This window comes from Kogia breviceps, chromosome 7, assembly GCF_026419965.1.
Source record: "Kogia breviceps isolate mKogBre1 chromosome 7, mKogBre1 haplotype 1, whole genome shotgun sequence".
Lineage (NCBI taxonomy): Eukaryota > Metazoa > Chordata > Mammalia > Artiodactyla > Physeteridae > Kogia > Kogia breviceps.
The window spans coordinates 112,347,382-112,367,386 of NC_081316.1; the positions used below are offsets into that span (position 1 = coordinate 112,347,382).

General features: G+C 37.3%; 1 protein-coding gene across 6 annotated transcripts in view; it reads left to right on the top strand.

The window, feature by feature from the left end:
* CCDC15 (coiled-coil domain containing 15) overlaps positions 1–20,005 on the top strand; it is a 72,964-nt gene that overhangs the window by 16,669 nt on the left and 36,290 nt on the right. For all 6 annotated transcript variants that reach the window (XM_067039232.1, XM_067039231.1, XM_067039233.1 and 3 more), the window contains exons 6-13: positions 1,256–1,378; positions 1,636–2,139; positions 2,720–2,842; positions 3,083–3,205; positions 5,091–5,165; positions 6,080–6,202; positions 12,444–12,536; positions 14,352–14,455. In XM_067039232.1, the coding sequence (XP_066895333.1) occupies positions 1,256–1,378; positions 1,636–2,139; positions 2,720–2,842; positions 3,083–3,205; positions 5,091–5,165; positions 6,080–6,202; positions 12,444–12,536; positions 14,352–14,455 (1,268 nt within the window). The remainder of the gene's footprint in view (positions 1–1,255; positions 1,379–1,635; positions 2,140–2,719; positions 2,843–3,082; positions 3,206–5,090; positions 5,166–6,079; positions 6,203–12,443; positions 12,537–14,351; positions 14,456–20,005) is intronic.

Consider the following 20,005-nt stretch of genomic DNA (forward strand, 5'->3'; position numbering starts at 1 on the left):
TTTTTTATTTTTTTTTAATTTATTTTTATTTTTTTTTTAATTTTTTTGCGGTATGCGGGCCTCTCACTGTTGTGGCCTCTCCCGTTGCGGAGCGCAGGCTCCGGACGCACAGGCCTAGTGGCCATGGCTCACGGGCTTAGTTGCTCCGCGGCATGTGGGATCTTCCCGGAGCAGGGCACGAACCTGTGTCTCCTGCATCGGCAGGCGGATTCTCAACCACTGCGCCACCAGGGAAGCCCTTTTTTTTTAATTTTTAAAAAATTAATTAATTTTAAAATTTATTTTTGGCTGTGTTTTATCTTCATCACTGTGCGTGGGCTTTTCTCTAGTTGCAGTGAGCGTGGGCTACTCTTTGTTATGGTGTGCAGGCTTCTCATTGAGGTTGCTTCTCTTGTTGTGGAGCACGGGCTCTAGGCACTCGGGCTTCAGTAGTTGTGGCTCGCGGGCTCTAGAGCACAGGCTCAGTAGTTGTGGTGCACGGGCTTAGTTGCTCCACGGCATGTGGGATCTTCCCAGATCAGGGATTGAACCTCTGTCCCCTGCACTGGCAGGCAGATTCTTATCCACTGCGCCACCAGAGAAGCCCCTTCCAAGGTATTTTCCATCAACAATGTATGAGGGTTCCAATTTCTCCACATCGTCTTCAAAACTTGTTATTGCCCATCTTTTTTATAGCCACCTTAGTGGGTGTGAAGTGGGATCTCTCCATACTTTTGATTTGTATTTTCCCGATGACTAATCATCTTGAATATCTTTTCATGTGCTTATTGCCCATTTATATCTCTCTCATGGAGAAAATCTGTATTCAACTGTAGTGCCATTTTTAAATTGAGTTGTCTTTTTATTATCAAGTTATAAGAATTCTTTATATATTCTGAATACAAATCCCTTATCAGATACTTGATTGCAAGTATTTTCTCCCATTCTCTGGGTTGTCATTTCACTTTCTTAAGGCTATCATTTGCAGCACAAAATTTTTAGTTTTGGTGTAGTCTAATTTATCTATTTTTCTTTTGCTGCTTTTGCTTTTGGTGCAGTATCTATTAAGCCATTGCTTAATCCTATGTCTTCTTCTAAGAATTTTATAATTTTATCTCTCATATTTATGTCTATAATCCATTTTGAGTTAATTTTTATATATGGTGTGAGGAAGAGTTCTAACTTAATTCTTTTGCATGCATTCTTGTTTCTACCTGTAACAGATACATTTGGTTGTTTTTTTTTTCTTTTCCATTTTTGTTTGTGTGTTCTTTAGGAAACTGACACTGAGGAATCTTCATCTATTATGATAGATAAGAAAGGGAAAAAGAATTTGTCTTGGGGGGACCAGCAGGATCTCCTTTTTGAAGACAAGGATATACCTTTCAGCACAGTTCAGGTAAAGCAGAATGAAAGAAGATAGTATAATAGAAATTAAAGTAATTATGATTTGGACTAGAGATGCCAGTATTCTTGTACTGGTTTGGGACTGTAGATTTAGGTTCTATTGAGTTGAGCAAAGACTGTAATTTTGCATTTTATTTTAGTAATTTGTTTGACTACCGTATCCTTTTAAGATTATTTTAGGAATCTTGCAGAAAACCCAGTGTTCCTGCTGCTTGGCATTCTATATTTGATGTTTATGTTCACTTTTAGAAAGTACAATTCAAAAATCCATTATTTTCTGTGATGGAAGAGGAAGAGATAAAGCAGTTACATCAGGATGTTCTGCCAGAAGCCCAGGATTATCTTCCAGAAGCCCAAGGTGACCTGCTGCAAACCCACCTTGATTTGACAGGCATCTGCGGTGTTGAGCTGGAAGCCCAGAGTGTTGAGCTGAGGCTCAGTACCCAGGATATTGAGCTGGAAGGCCAAGCTGTTGAGCCCAAAGCCCAGGCTGTTAAGACCAAAACTCAGAGTGTTATGCTGAAAGATCAGAGTGTTGAACTAGAAGATGGGAATATTGTTTTGGAAGTCCAAGATTTTCTACTCCAAAACCAGGCTTTTCTACCCACAGACCAGCATATTCTTCCCAAAGACCAGAATGTTCTACCCAAACGCCAGGACCAGGATTTTCTACCCACAGACCGGCATGTTCTTCTCAAAGACCAGAATGTTCAACCCAAATACCAGGACCAGGATTTTCTACCCAGAGATCAGGTAAAATAAAGTGGAAAGGAGATATAACAAAAAGAAATAAGCTCTTTAAGGCTTGTAGTGGGATTTGTAAGGACTATATTGCAGCTGATTTGGAGAGCCATAGTTGGAACAAAATAGTTTACTGATTGATTTATCAAATAAATGTCCAGGGTTCTTATTAAGTGTTAAAATATTATCAGCAGCATATTACCCCTGTCTGGACAATTTGCTTTTTAAAAAATTTTCTTCATTAGGGAAAGTATTTCTTGCAGCCATCGTTTGTTTTGAGAGCTGAAAGATGGGAAAAAAGAATGGCCCACAAGTGTCCAACAGCAGTTTTTACCCAGTTTCCAAGTTCAGCCCTCCACCAGAGATCAGTTAGACCAAGAGGAAGAAGAAAGAGATCAACAGGAAGTAAATTACTTAGGGTTGTGGCTGGGTTTATGGGGAATAGAGTATAGTGTGTTAATTTATTCTATAAGACGTTCAATTAAACTCTGACCTCAGTTAACTCCTGAATTCTCAGTGCAACCTAAAGTATTATTGATTAACCTGTCTTTCTTAACTGAACAATTGCTATTTTATATTTGTTCCTTTTTAGAAAGCAAATTTGAAGCCGCCAGCATCAATTTTGATAGGTAAGAGTGGGGGAGAAGTGTTTCCTCTGGATGTGCATCAGGATCTTCTACACAGGCATCAAGATCAGGCCTTCATCAACGGCAAGGTAGAGCAGAAAAAGGAGAGAGACCATCAGGAACTGCATTGTTTGGGTTTAGTTTGGAACTTTCCAAGATTGTTCTTAGCTAGATTTCAAAAAGTATGGTTTTCTGTTTTATTCCATAATGTTTCACATTATCTGGAGTTGAAAAAATTTACTGTAAGGCTCCCAATAAAGCCTAGAATATTATTGCTATCATGTTACTCCCACTGAACAATTTACACTTTATGTTTTTTTCTCTTTTAGAAGGTACGCTTCAAGGAGTCATATTGTGATATGACAAACGAGAAAGGGAGAGAAGACTTTTCTCTGGCAGGTTATCAGTATCTGCCTCCTAAACTTCAGGACCAGGCCTTCATCAGAGATCAGGTAGAACACAATCAGAAAGAGATACATAGGAAATAAAGTAACTGGATTTTATACATTTTCAACAACTGGTAATGTGAAATATAGAATCAGATCCTTGTTCAGTGAACTGTATCAGTCAAATCAGTTCTGTCATTCAGAAGGATGATAAATCACATTCATATTCTTAGTGTGGAATCAGACTATTTTAATTTACTAAGATTATGCTATAACTTTTGCTGAAGCCCACATTATTACCACAAGCATACTGCCCTTACATGAATATTACAGGAAGAATTAGCAGATCCTAAATTACCTAAAATTTGGGGGGTGGTTGTCAGACTATTCTGTACATGTTTGGGGATTAAAAATTAAGATCTATAGAGTTGGGGTAAAAGTATAACATCCTCGTTCAAACCAAAATGTATCAGAATATCCTCATCTGGTACCATTTCCCTGGAGTTCCCACTGAAGCCTAGAGTGTTAAGATTATCATGTTGCCCTGCTTAGACGACTTGTTTTCTGTTTTTGTTGTTTCTTTTGAACATGTTTCTGAGGCAACTGTCATCTTTTATGAGAGAAGAGAGAGTGAGAGATGAATTGACTCTGGGGTGTCATCAGTATGTTAAACCTAAAATGCAAGACCAGGCCTCCCCTAGAGAGCAGGTAGAGCAGAATACAGTGAGAGTGCTGTCTACTTTCCAAAAGAGTAACAGATGAAACTACTTAAGATTTGGGCTGGAGCTTGCCAAGCTAGCTAGTATGTAGACTACATAGAATTAAAGCTTCTAGAGTTAGGCTAAGAGTATGATGTCTTCATTTATTTCAGAATGTGCCAGATCTAAAGAGTCCAGGTGAGAAAGCATACCTCCGTCATTTGGGTTAAATAAGAGATAGGTTTTATATAACCTTGATTGGTTATCCGTAAATTGTTCTTCTTAAACTCAAGTCCTTCAGCAAATTTGGCTTTTGACATTTAGTCTTATACATACTGAAGGAATTCTACTCTTGGCCATCTGAAGCAGTACACCAAAGCCAGACATCAAATTTGCAAACCAATTACGATGAAGGAAAAAACAAGCTTTTTGCCACTCAAAACTTCCTAGACTTCACCCCTGCTAGTGTTTCTGCATGGAGTTATTAGGGACATCGAGTAGGAGTACTTTGGGAAATGACACAGCTTTTTTCCTGGCTTTACCTGAGAAAATGCTAGCAACATTTGCTAGCGTTTGCTAGAATATGCTAGCAATATTATAAAAATATTGCCTTGTTGCCTTATCTTCTTCCTAATGTGTTGTTGAATAAAGAGGCAGACCATGCAAAAAATGAAAAAGAAAAAAAGTGCCAGAATAATCTGGGATTTGCTTTAAAATACTCCAGGAAAGAAAGTGGGAGAAGAGATGGATGGAAAAACATGATGTTGCTGGGAGGGACAAATTGGGAGATTGGGATTGACATATACACACTACTATACATAAAATAGGTAACTAATAAGGACCTACTGTATAGCACAGGGAACTCTACTCAATATTCTATAATGGCCTATATGGGAAAAGAATCTAAAGAAGAGTGGATGTATGTATAACTGACTCACTTTGCTGTGCACCTGAAACTAATACAACCTTGTAAAATCAACCATACTCCAATAAAAATTAAAAGAAAAAACAAAAACAAAAACCAAATTGTTGGTGCTGGGTGATAGGTATCTTGGGATTTATTATACTAATTTTTTTCCCATTTTTATGTATGTTTGGAAATTTTATATTAAATACACACTTGCACACCTCTAATTGTTATATTACCCTACCCTAGTATCATTATTTCGGGGTTGTCACTGAAGTGTACAGTATTGTCACTAACCTGTAATTTTTGCTTAGACAATTAGTTCTGTGTTTTGTTATTCCTTTAGAACAAGTGTATCAAGCAGCCCTCATCTTTTGAGAAATGGGGGATTGAAAGAGGAGTTGCTTCTGGAGTGCCATCGGTATGTTTCACCTGGTATTCAAGACCTAGTCTCTCCCAGAGAATAAGTAAAGCAGAATATAGCGAGAAGTAAGTAACAGAGAGTAAATTCCTTAGGTTTTGGTTCAAGATTGACAGGGCAAAGTAGTAACTGTTTCAGGGGTTTAGTGTTAAGGTCAATAACGATGAGCAAAGATATAATGTCCTCCTGTTCTGTGACCATTCTGCCCTGTTAAAACTACTTCTGGCCTCTTCACTGAAGCTTTTACTATTGCCCTGGCTTGATGCTACTGCTTGGACAATTGATGTTCAGTGTTTGTTTTCTTTTAGCACAGGAACCATGGGCAGGCCTCACATAATATGACAGATGAGAGATGGAGAAAGGAGTTATTTCTGGAGCACCATGAATATGTTTTACATGAAATCCAGGCTCCAGGCTCCACCAGAGAGCAGGTAGAGCAGAGTATAGTAAAGTATAAGCAGCAGAAAGTCAGTTAGTTAGAGTTTGATATAGACTTGCCAGAGCTATGCTACCAACAACAACGATGATGACGATAGTGTTATCTCTTATTAATATTATCAATAATGTTATTAATATTATTAAGACTAACAGCTTAAATTCATTAAGCATTTACCATAGCCAAAATGGTTCTAAAACTTTGTATCCATTGTCTCATTTAACTCTCACAATTACCCTGGGAGATGGATACTATTATTATCCTTGTTTTATGGATAGAGAAACTTAGGACTGCTTCGCAGATACAGTTAAGATCCACAGTAGTGGCAAGAAGTGTAATGACTACTTTTATGCCATAATGTATTAGACTATTCTGACCTATTTAGATTACATCAGGGGTATCGCTGCAGCCTAAAGTATTTTTTACTATCATTACGTCACTGCTCACACAATTTGGTGAATGCATTTGTATCTTTTAGAGCTTACGCTCCATACAGCAGCCATCTGCTGGAACAGCTGAAAGATGGCAAGCAGGTTTGCTTCCGGCTGGCCATCAGCATCTTCCACCCAAGCGCCAGAGAGAGGCTCCCAGCAGCAGACAGGTAAAGCAGACTGTAGAGTATGAGCCCTGGAGTTTAGATAGGGTTATGGGTCCTACTGAGCTGGGAGCAGTAAGGCTGAGCAAAAAGCAGATTCTGGGTTTATTTCATAGTGTGTAAAACCTAAGATTACTCACCAAAGCCTAGGGTATTGTCAGGAGCACTTGTTGCCTATTGGAAAAATTGTATTTTTTACATGTATGTTCTTTTATTAAAGGTGTATTTCTGGTGACCCTTGTCTTCTGTGGTGTGAGAGGGAAAGAAATAAGTGGTTTCTGGGGGGAGGGGTCAGGAGGATCTTTCACCAACAGCCAGGACTAGATCTCCATCAGTAACCTGGTAGATCATAAGGTAGGATCACCAAGAAAGAAACTATTCAGAATTTGGGCTGGAGCTTGTTAGGGTTATATTGCCTAAGTTTTGGTGTATTGATTTAAGATCTATAGTTTTTCAAGAAAATATCACAGTACGCTGGCCTACTAAGAGTTTTCTGTGACTTAACTGAAGTCTAGTTTATTCCCACTAGAATTTTACCATTGTCTGGATAATTTCTGACTTGTGGTTTCACATTATTTTAAAGACAGAGTCTTCAGGCAACCAGCATTGTTAGAATATATGAAAGAGATAAAGAGAAATTTCCTCTTGGCTGTTTTAAGAGATCAGAAAGAAAAGGAGGCATAAAGGCAGAATTATGGATTTGGGCTGAGGTTTTTAGGACTAAACTGCAGCTCCTCTGTTATTTTTGGTTTGGGTCTCTAAGATTGGTCTAAGGGAAAGCTGTCATGTTTTCTTCTGCATCGCCGTTTATATATCCTGAACTGTGCCAGGCCCTTTTCTACTTCAGCTCTTTTGCTTTTTTTCCCCCCTCTGCTTGGATAGTCTTCTCTTTTTTCTTCACAGAGCTGGTCCCTTCTCATCCTTCATGTTTCAGCTTAAATGTCACCTTTTTAGAAAAAAGTGCTCTGACCACCTTATCAAGATTAGGTCTCCCCTCTTCTGTTTTTCCTCTGTCCCTGCATTCTGTTTGTTTCCTTCTCCATAAACAAGACAGTTTGTAATTATTTACTTATTTACATGGCTTCCACTAGTCTATAAGCTTTATGAGGAGAGGCACCACACTTGTTTTGTTTACTGGAGTGTGGACAGCCTTTAACATGGTGCCTGGTACCTGCTAGTTTCTTGCTAAATTTGTTTAGAAAGAATTAGTCAATTAAACACTTATTGAGCACCTGTTTGATGTTAGCCATTGTTTACGTTCTAAATATCAAAGATATAACTATGAACAAGACATGGCACTCAAATTTCAGACAGTCTAAAGAAGAGAGACTGACAAATAAGCGATAATTTTGAAGTAACGTAATTAGTGGTAGAGGATGCATAGGGCATTAGCTGAGCACAGAGAGGGGTACCTAACCCTGACTGTTTAATTGAGGGTACAGCTTTGGTAGTCAGAACCTCTTCTTCTTGTCCTTGTGCCAAACCAGCCCTGAAAATCCTCAACCCTGGATCAGTCCTTTCACCTTTTAGGCTCACAAATAATCCAGCCTTATTGGGAAAAAGCTCTTTAATAGTGTAGATTTATACACATTCATCCTTACGGTTTATAGTCACAGCTGGGTCCCCAGTGCTGCCTAGCTTTTTCCTTACTTGCCACTTGTCTGCTCCCTCACCTATGGCCCACACTGATAATTCTAACCGTTAAATACTCCTTAAGTTCCTGCTGCACCCCCATACTCTCAGACTTTCGATTAAAAAAAAATAGAAGCCATCATGCAATAACTCCCTTGACCATTTACTTTTTTGCCATTCTTACCTGTTCCTACTAATCTCAGAGGAAGAGTTGTCTTTCTTTGGATCCATACTCTGAATTCTCTTGCCATCTTTTCTTCTGGGTCCAATTTTGAATATTATATTGTGAGATAGGTTTCTATTAAAATCCTCTGAATAATGTTGCATATTTTTGTTTGTTTGTTTTGGCAAGCAGTCAACCTGGTTAAATTCAGATTATATGTTCTTTCTCATCTTCTGTGAACAGTGGCTCCAATGTTAGTTCAGTTCTCAAAGTCTTCATTATACTTCTTTAAGTCCATCCCGTGCATGCATAGCTCAGGGGTCATTCTGGGATGTGTGCCAGTTCATACACAGAATGAAGGAATCCACTTTTCTAACTCATGCATCTTTTTTTAAAATTAATTTTTATTGGAGTATAGTTCATTTATAATGTTGTGTTAGTTTCTGCTGTACAGCAAAGTGAATCAGTTATACGTATACACATATCTACTCTTTTTTTAGATTCTGTTCCCATATAGGTCATTACAGAGTATTGAGTAGAATTCTGAACTCACTCCTCTTGAGGATACCCACCCCATATACTCTCCAGATACCAGGAGCCACATTTCCTGCAATTTTTAGTTACAATCAGTGAGAGAGAGAGGCTCAGAGTGGGCTTACTCCTTGGCCAGTGCTGGAAGTCCAGTTTTTCTTACTTTTTTGAAAGCAGAAAATTTCATTTTTATTATAGCAAAAGTAAATACAAATAAACAAAAAGAAAAAAACCCCAAAATTCCAGAGATAACCACCATTAACCTTTTGCTATGTATTGTTTTCAGATTTTTTCTATAACAAATAAATAACTTTAAAAATAACAGCCTTATTGAAATATACAATCAGTTCTCTTTATTCATAGTAGTTATGTTCTATAAAGTTGCCATAAACACTGAATTTTAATGAATACTGATTGCTCAACTGTTTTGTGTGAATTTCTGTTTAAAGAACCTTATGTAAAGTGTGTTGTTGATTCATTAACATTGTACTCAGGACCAGTGTCACTATAGCTCGTGCCTGAACGAAGCTTATCTAATATATGTAAATATTCTCTCCATAAGGCACATCACAGCCTTATGCTTAAGAACACTAGGTAGTGCTTCAGCCCTGTGCCTGAGGGATGTTTTAAACAGCAAAATCAACAAAAAAAGCACAAAAATGCAAAAACCTTTGCACCAAATGTACCTTGAAAGGGATACTTGTTTACAGTATGAAGGCCCAAACAAAGGCAGAGCATCACCGTGTTCGACCTCAGCTGGCAATGTGTACAACAGACGATTCAGATTTTTCACAGCTCTGTGCATGTCTGCAAGTGACCACAAAAGCACTGCAAGTATTCATTTTGTGATAACAAATACATTTTAGCGAATAGGCAAATTCACAAATAATATAGGAGTATTCAAATAATGAGGATTGACTACTTTATATACCATACAAGTAACCCATTTAAAGTGTACAATTCAGTGTTTTTACTATATTCAAAGGGTTGTGCAAACTTTGCCACAATCGGTTTTAGAATATTTTCATCACTCCCCAAAAGTCATACACCCATTAGCAGCCACTCGCTCCCTTTTTCCCCTCACCCCCATCCCCAGCCCGAGGCAACCACTATTCTACTTTCTGTCTCTATAGATTTGCCTGTTCTGGACACTTTATATAAATGAGATCGTGGAATGGCCTTTTGTCACTGACTTCTTTCACTTAGCGTAATATTTTCAAAGTTCATTGACCTTGTAGCATGTAGTAGTACTTCATTCCTATTCATTGGATAATATTCCATTATATTCATATAGCACGTTTTATTTATCCATTCATCATCTAATGGACATTTGAATTGTTTCTACTTCTTGACTGTCATGAATAATGTTGCTATGAACATTTGTTTATAAGTTTTTCTGTGATATGTGTTTCCATTTCCCTTGGGTATATACCTAGGATAGGAATTGCTGAGACTTATTCATATGCTTAAACTTTGAGGAACTGCCAAACTGGTTTCCAAAGTGGCTGCGCTATTTTTCATTCTCACTGGCAGTATTATGAGGGTTCCGATTTCTCTGCATCCTCACCAACACTTGCCATTATCTGCCTTTGAAATTATAGTTCTCTCTCTCTTTTTTTTTTTTTTCCAGTAGGCGGGCTTCTCACTGTTGTGGCCTCTCCCATTGAGGAGCACAGGCTCCAGACGTGCAGGCCCAGCGGCCATGGCTCACGGGCCCAGCCGCTCTGCGGCATGTGGGATCCTCCTGGGCTGCGGCACGAACCCACGTCCCCAGCATCGGCAGGCGGACTCTCAACCACTGTGCCACCAGGGAAGCCCAATTATAGTTCTCTTAATGGGTGTGAAGTCGTATCTCATTGTGGTTTTGGTTTACATTTACTTGATGATTAATGATGAGCATCTCTTCACGTGCTTATTGGCCATATGTATATCTTCTTTGAAAAATTATTAAATCCTCTGTGCAATTTGTAATTGGGTTATTTATCTTCTAATTATTGAGTGATGTGAGTTCTTAACATATTCTACATACAGGACCCTTATTTGTTTTGTGATTTGCAGATGTTTTCTCCTATCCTGTGGGTTGTCTTTTCACTTTCTTGGTGGTTTCCTTTCCTTTGCAACACAGAAATTTTTAATTTTGAAGAAGTCCAGGTTACTTATTTTTTCATGACTTGAGCTTTTGGTGTCATATCTAAGAAACCATTGCCTGATCCAAGGTCATGAAGATTTACTCCTGTGTGTTCCTCTAAGAATTTTATATCTTTTGCATTCTGCAAGGTCTTTAATCCACTTTGCATTAATTTTCTTATATGGTATTCAGTAGAGGTCCAACTTCATTCTTTTTTGCACTTGGATATCCAGTTGACCCAACATCATTTGTTGAAAAAACTCTTTTTACCCATTGAATTTGCTCGTCACTCTTGTCAAAAATTAGTTGATTGTAAATTTAAGAGTTTATTTCTGAACTATCAGTTCTATTCCATTGATCTATAAGTCTATCCTTATGTTAGTACCACACTGTGTTTATCAGTGTAGCTTTGCAGTAAGTTTTGAAATTGGGGAGAGTGAGTTCTCCAACTTTGTTCTTCTGTTTCAAGGTCATCTCAGCTATTCCAGGTCCCTTGCATTTTTGTATGAATTTAAGGATAACCTTGTCAACTTCTACAAAAAAGTCAGCTGAAATTTTGATGTAGATTGCATTAAATCTGTTGATCAATTTGCCATCTTAACAATATTAAGTCTTCTGATTCATTTAGATCTTCTAGTTCTTTCAACAATGTTTTGTAGGTTTCAGTGTATACAATTTACACTTCCTTTACTAAATTTATTCCTAAGTATTTTTTGATGGTATTTTATATGGATTTTCCCCTTAATTTCATTTTCAGATCGTTCATTGCAAGTACATAAAAATACAATAGATTTTTGCATACTGATCTTATATCTTACAACTTTGCTGAAAGATAAATAACTTTTAAGCTAAAAAGATAAAAGTAATTTTAAACTTTTATTTCTAAAAGTTAGAGATCATAATTTGAGCCATATAATGTCCAAGTAAGTGTACTAAGTTATGTCAACAGGCTTTTCTAATAATTAGGGGGGAAATAAGCCCCATTTTCTTCCCTGCCATGTCAGTTGATGGCTATAATATTTTCAAGCTTTTATTCTCTAAACTCACACCTTTCAAGAATATGTATAAATTGAAAATGATTATAGATTTGAGATGTTAAAGAGATCTAGTTTTATATCCTGGATTCAGTCCCAAGCACACACTCATGATAGAGTGATTTCAAGTGATCAATTTAGAAGGACTTTCATTCTGAACATTTTGAGCTGTCATTAGTTCATTCTCTCTCTTTTTTTTTTTTTTGGCTGCGTTGGGTCTTTGTTGCTGTGTGCTGGCTTTCACTAGTTTCGGCGAGCAGGAACTACTCTTCGTTGCAGTGTGCAGGCTTCTCATTGAGGAGGTTTCTCTTGTTGCGGAGCATGGGCTGTAGGCGTGGGCTTCAGTAGTTGTGGTGTGTGGGCTCAGTAGTTGTGGCTTGCGGGCTCTAGAGCACAGGCTCAGTAGTTGTGGCACATGGGCTTAGTTGCTCCATGGCATGTGGGATCTTGCTGGACCAGGTCTTGAACCCATGTCCCCTGCATTGGCAGGTGGATTCTTAACCACTGCACCACCAGGGAAGTCCCCATCCATGTTTTTGACCTGGATATTTTCTTTTCTTTATTGTTTTTTTTTGATTAATATCTTTCTTTTATTCTTTCTTAAAGCTTTATTCTTTTATATTTGTTTAAAAAATTTTTTTTTATCCAGTTGAGCTCAAGATTGCAGGAGAAAGGAATCAATAGATGAAATTATCAAAAGCATACATAGAGCTAACTTTTGGCAATTTTGTCTCTTTGTGTGACTGAATTTTCTAACAGGTTGGTGGTGAATATCAATCAGGATTGAGCACTGAATTCCAAACTCCACTGGCACTTCAGTCAGGAGTAAGTCAAGAGGAAGACAAGAAAGAGGTATGTAGTGATAATAGCTTTTGGACATCAGTGTTTCTACTATAATAGTATAAGTGAAGTTGGAAACAATTTGTTGTGTCCTAACACATTAAGAGCTAGTACTACAAATTCCATAGATAAAGGCACAAAAGTTGCTTGACTCATTTGAATATGTTGAACTTCTCTTCTAAGCTTCTAGGATTTAGGGTACCTTGATGTGAAATCAGAGAGGTGATCCTAGTGAATTTCTTCAGTTAGTGTATATTTGCCATAATAGCTAATTTAAGGAAGAGTTTTAATTTGTGACTTCCTTTTTTTCCTTTTCAATCTAAAGTTAGTTTAAATGAACAGTTTTTAACACTGGCCATTCACCAGAGTCAGACATGGAGCTTTTTTCCAAATACAAATGCCTGGACCCAAGCAGATATACTGAATCAGTATCTTAGATAGGTTTGGGGCATCTGTGTTTTAAAAAAACACCACAGATGATTGTGATGTATCCTCAATATTGAGAACTGTTATTATAGTTTTAATAATTTTTACCAAAAAGACACAAGCTACTCTAAGGACAAAAACATGTATGTGTATATACTAGTGCTCTTTGAGTAGCTTGTGCCCTTAAAAAGAGAATATATAAATTTGGAAGTATGAACAGATCACACACAGGGTAGTAGCATTTGCTTTTTTTTTTTTTTTTTTTTTTTTTTAAATTAATTATTTATTTATTTTTGGCTTCATTGGGTCTTTGTTGCTGCACGCAGGCTTTCTCTAGCTGTGGCGAGCAGGGGCCACTCTTCCTTGCGGTGCGCGGGCTTCTCGTTGCAGTGGTTTCTCTTGTTGTGGAGCACGGGCTCTAGGCACGTGGGCTTCAGTAGTTGTGGCACATGGGCTTCAGTAGTTGTGGCACTTGGGCTCAGTAGTTGTGGCTCACGGGCTCTAGAGCGCAGGCTCAGTAGTTGTGACGCACAGGCTTAGTTGCTCCGCGGCATGTGGGATCTTCCCGGACCAAGACTCGAACCCATGTACCCTGCATTGGCAGGCAGATTCTTAACCATTGTGCCACCAGGGAAGCCCCAGCATTTGCTTTTATTATACTTGTTCCCTTTAAAAGTATGATGCTCTTATATTCCTCAATCTTCCCTCCCTCCTCCCCACCATATTAGGCTAAGCTTAGAGTGTGCTTTTGTAGTGTAGTTTTAATTTTGAAAAGTTAAAGTGACGTTGTTCTGTTATAAAATACCTCTTACATTCTTTCTTTGGCTCTGCTTCTGTGGTATTTACTACTTGAGAACACAGAGTAAATATAGTATGTATCTTATCATATTAAATATAATCATTTCCTCAAGGGCTATTGACAACTGACCATGCTAAGTGCAAACTAAATTAGTACTTCTCTTTTTTTTTTTGTGGTACGTGGGCCTCTCACTGTTGTGGCCTCTCCCGTTGCGGAGCACAGGCTCTGGATGCGCAGGTTCAGCGGCCATGGCTCACAGGCCTAGCCGCTCTGCGGCATGTGGGATCTTCCTGGACCAGGGCACGAACCCGTGCCCCCTGCATCGGCAGGCGGATTCTCAACCACTGCACCACAGGAAGCCCTAAATTAGTACTTCTTTCTCTGATTTGTCTGTTACATCTAATAGCTATGTGCTTGAAAATATAAATCTCTTGCTATATGTGATAGTATCCTGAGTCACCATAAATAGAAGGAAATTAAGGACTTAATTCCCTGTGACTTTTGTATCATATAGTTTTCTTGTCTATGGCACAAGGATATTTTCCTTTCTTGGAAAGTCCTCTGAGAGCGGAATCTTAACAATTTTAACTTATTTTCTTTAGCGTCAAAAGCAGTACCTGAGATATAGACGACTTTTCATGGATATTGAAAGAGAACAAGTGAAAGAACAACAAAGGCAAAAAGAACAAAGGAAGAAAATTGAAAAGTAAGTTCTTTGATCCTCATTGTGAGCCTTAAATTACCAGTTAAGATGATTTTGGAAGCTAGGTTTTAGAAATAATCAAACAGTGGTTTTACCTTCTTATCCGTAGTGGAAACAACTATTTTGATCTGGGTCGTAGTATCAAAAGATGGTTAAGAGCTATGTTTTTTTAATAGACTTTTTTCTGGGAATAGTTTTAGGTTCATAGCAAAATTAAGCAGAAAGTACAGAAAGTTCCCATTTACTCCCTGCCCCTACACATGGACTGCTTCCTCCACTGTCAATATCCTGTACCACAGTGATACATTTGTTACAACTCATAAACCTACATTGACATATCATAATCTATATTTTACATTAGGCTTCACTCTCAGTGTTGTACATTATTATAGGTTTTGACAAATGTGTAATGACATGTATCTACAAATGTAGTATCATACAGAATAGTTTTATTACCCTAAACATGGCCTGTGCTCTGTGTATTCATCTCTCCCTTCCCCCAGCCTATGGCAACCACTGATCTTGTTACTGGCTCCATTGTTTTGCTATTGGGCTCGCCAAAAGGTTCGTTTGGTTTTTCTGTAAGATGGCTCTAGTAGCACTTAGTTGTCTTTAACTTCATTCAAAACAAGTTTGTTAGATTGTATGTGACAGCTGTCATATCAGCGTGCATTTAAAAAAAGAAATCAAAATTGGTGAATTTTTGTGTAGCCATTTTAATATTGAAGATGGAAGAAAAAACCCAACATTTTTGGCATATTATACTTTATTATTTTAAGAAAGGTAAATACGCAACCGAGATGCAAAAAATGATTTGTGCAGTATATAGAGAAGGTGCTGTGACTGATCAAACATGTCAAAAGTGGTCTGCAAAGTTTTGTGCTGGAGATTTCTCACTGGATGATGCTCCACCGTCAGGTAGACCAGTTGAAGTTGATAGCGATCAAATCAAGACATTAACTGAGAATAATCAACATTATACCACACGGGAGATAGCCAACATACTCAAAATATCCAAATCAAGCGCTGAAAATCATTTGCACCTCTTGGTTATGTTAATCACTTTGATGTTTGGGTTCCACATAAGTTAAGCGAAGAAAACCTTCTTGACCGTATTTCTGCATGCAATTCTCTACTTAAATGTAATGAAAACGTTCAGTTTTGAAAACAAATTGTGAGGGGTGATGAAAAGTGGATACTGTACACTAATGTGGAATGGAAGAGATCGTGGGGCAAGCGAAATGAACCACCACCAACCACACCAAAGGCCAGTCTTCATCCAAAGAAGGTGATGTTGTATATATGGTGGGATTGGAAAGGAGTCCTCTATTATGAGCTCCTTCTGGAAAACGAAACAATTAATTCCAACAAGTACTGCTCCCAGTTAGACCAACTGAAAGCAGCACTCGATGAAAAGCATACAGAATTAGTCAACAGAAAACGCATAATCTTCGATCAGGATAATGCAAGACCTCATGTTTCTTTGATGACAAGGCAAAAACTATTACAGCTTGGCTGGGAACTTCTGATTCACCTGCCACATTCACCAGACACTGCACCTTCAGATTTCCATTTATTTTGGTCTTTATAAAATTCTCTTAATGGAAAAAATTTGAATTCCCTGGAAGCTGTAAAAGGCACCTGGAACAGTTCTTTGCTCAAAAAGGTAAAAAGTTTTGGGAAGATGGAATTATGAAGTTGCCTGAAAAATGGCAGAAGGTAGTGGAACAAAAGGGTGAATACGTTGTTCGATAAACTTCTTGGTGAAAATGAAAAAATGTGTCTTTTATTTTTACTTAAAAACCGAAGGCACTTTTTGGCCAACCCAGTATTTTCAGAATATCATATAGCTGGCATCATACGGTATGTAGCCTGTTCAGACTGATTTTTTCCCCTTAGTATTATGCATTTAAGATTCCTCAACTTCTTTTTCATGGCTTGATAATTCATTTCTTTTTAGTGCTGAATAATATTCTAAAATCTGGATATACTACAGTTTATTTATCCATGCACCTACTGAAGGATATCTTGGTTTCTTCCAAGATTTGACAGTTACACATAAAGCTACTATAAGCATCCATGTGCAGGTTTTGTGTGGGCATAAATTTTCAACTCCTTTGAGTAAATATTGAGGAGTACATTTTCTGGATTGTATGGTAAGAGGATGTTCACTTTTCTAAGAAACTATCAAACTTTCTTCCAAAATGACTGTACCACTTTGCAATCCATCAGCAATGAATGAGAGTTCCTGTTGCTCCACATCCTTGTCAGCATTTGATGCTGTTGGTGTTTTGGATTTTGGCCATTGTAATAGGAGTGTGTGTTATCTTGTTGGTTTAAGTTGCATTTCCCTGATGACATATGATGAGGAGCATCTTTTCATATGCTTACTAGCCATCTGTATATCATCTTTGGTGAAGTGTCTGTTCAGATCTTTGGCCCATTTTTAAATTGGGCTATTTGTTTTCTTATTCTTGAGTTTTAAGGGTTCTTTGTATATTTTGGATAATAATACTTTATCAGATGTGTCTTTTGCAAATAATTCCTCCTAGTCTGTGGCTTGAATTCTCATTCTCATGGCATTGTCTTTTGGAAAGGAGCTGTTTTTAATTTTAATGAAATCCAGCTTATAATTATTTTTTTCATAGATCATGCCTTTAATATTATATCTAAAAAGTCATTGCCATACCCAAAGTCACCTATATTTTCTTTTGTGTTATCTTCTAGGAATTTTGTAGTTTTGTGTTTTACATTTAGCTTTATGATACATTTTGAGTTAACTTTTGTAAGGGGTATAAGGTCTGTGTCTGTATTCCTTTTTTTTTCACACAGATATTCAGTTGTTCCTATACCATTTGTTGAAAAGACTATCTTTGCCTCATTATATTGCCTTTGCCCCTTTGTCAAAGATCAGTTAAGTGTATTTGTGAGGGTCTATTTCTGGGCTCTCTGTTCTGTGCCATTGACCTATTTGTCTATTCTTTTGCCAATACCACACTGTCTTAAAAGGGAAATGATGCCTGTAAGAGACTCGCTTTAACTTTAAGGACACACATAGGTTGGAAATGGAGGGATGGAAAAAGATATTCCTTGCAAATGCTCACAAAAAGAGAGCAGAGATACCTATCCTTGTATCAGAAAAAAATAAACTAAGTTAAAAACGAAGGGTCACAATAGACAAAGAAGTTACTATATATGATAAAGGGAACAATTCATGAAGATGACATAACGATTGTTAATATCCAACATCGGAGCATCTAAATATAAAGCAGATATTAATAGAACTGAAGGGAGAAATAAACAATACAGTAAAAGTAGGAGACTTTAATACCCCCCTCTCAACAATGGATAGATCATACAGAAAGAAAATCAATAAGGAAGCAGCACTTTTTTTTTTTTTCTTTTTTTTTGCAATACGCGGGCCTGTCACTGTTGTGGCCACTCCCATTGTGGAGAACAGGCTCCGGATGCGCAGGCTCAGCAGCCATGTCTCACGGGCCTAGCCGCTCCATGGCATGTGGAATCTTCCTGGACTGGGGCATGAACCCATGTCCCCTGCATCAGCAGGTGGAATCTCAACCACTGTGCCACCAGGGAAGCCCAAGGAGACAGCACTTTTGAGTAACACTATAGACCAAATGGATCTATACACACATATACAGAACATTTTATCCAACAGCAGCAGAAAACACATTCTCTTCAAGAACAAACAGAACATTCTCCAGGATAGATCATATGTTAGGCCACAAAACAAATCTTAACAAATCAAGAAGATTGAAATTATATCAAGCATCTTTTCCAAACACAATAGTGTGAAACTAGAAATCAATAACAGGAGGAAAATTGGAAAATTCACAAATACATGGAATTTAAGCAACACACTCCTGAACAACCAGTGGACCAAAGAAATCAAAAGGGAAATTTTTTAAAAATCTTGTGATATTATGGGATATGGCAAAAGCATTTCTAAGAGGAAAGTTTATAGCTATAAAGAGAAAAGGTCTCAAATAAACAACTGAACCTTCCACCTGAAGGAACTGGAAAAAGAAGAGCAAACTAAGCTCAAAATTAATAGAAGAAAGGAAATAATGATTAGAGCAGAAATAAAGAATAGGGAAAAAATAGAAATGATCAACAAAACTAAGAATTGGTTTTTAAAAAGATAAAACAAAATTGAAAATCCTTCTCTAGATTAACCAAGAAAAAAAGAACTCAAATAAATAATATTATAAGTGAAAGAGGACTCATTACAACTGACACCACAGAAACACAAAGGTTTATAAGAGACTACCATTTACATTATATGCCAACAAATTGGACAACCTAAGAAAAATGGATAAATTTCTAGAAACATACAACCTATCAAGACTGGATTATGGAGAAATAGAAAATCTGAGCAGACCAATTGCAAGTAGGGAGATTGAATTAGTAATAAAAAACCTCCCAACAGCAGTTGAGGAGCAGACAGCTTCACTGGGAATTCTACCAAATGTTTAAAGAAGAATTAACATTGATCCTTCTCAAACTTCCAAAAAATAAAAGAGGAGGGAACACTTCCAAACTTATTACGAGGCCAGCATTCTCCTGATATCAAAACCAGACAAGGACACTACAAGAAAAGAAAATTACAGGCTACTATCCTAGATGAATGTAGATGCCGAAAGTTTCAACAAAGTATTAGCAAATTGAATCCAACAATGCATTAAAAGGACCACACACCAGGATCAAGTGGAATTTATTCTAGGGATGCACAAAGATGGTTCAAGTCCACAAATCAATCAGTGTGATACACCATATTAACATAATGAAAGATAAAAATCATGTGATTGTCTCAGTAGATGCAGAAAAAGCACTTGACAAGATTCAACATCCATTTATGATAAAAACTCTCAAAAAAGTGGATATAGAGGGAATGTACCTTGACATAATAAAGACCATATATGACAAGTCCATAGCTAACATCATACACCATGGTGAAAAGCTGAAAGCTTTTCCTTTAGGATCAGGAACAAGACAAGAATGCCTATTCTTGCCACTTTTATTCAACATAGTACAGGAAGTCCTAGCCTGAGCAGTTAGTCAAGAAAAATAAATAAAAACATTAAATTGGAAAGGAAGAATTAAAAGTGTGACTATTTGCAGATGACATGATATTATATACAGAAAACCCTTAGACTCCACCAAAAATCTGTTAGAACTAAATGAATTCAGTAAAGTTGCAGGATACAAAATCAATTTACAAAAATCAGTTGTATTTCCATATATTAACAATGAACTATTGAAAACAGAAATTGAGAAAACAATCCTATTTACCATAACATCAAAAAGAATAAACTACTTAGGAGTAAATTTAACCAAGGAGGTGAAAGATCTGTACACTGAAAACTATAAGATATTGTTGAAAGAAATTGAAGAAGACACAATTAAATGGAAAGATATTTCATGCCCATGGATTGGAAGAATTAGTATTGTTAAAAATATCCATACTACGCAAAGCAATCCACAGATATAATGCAGTCCCTATCAAAATTCCAATGGCAGAAATAGACAAAC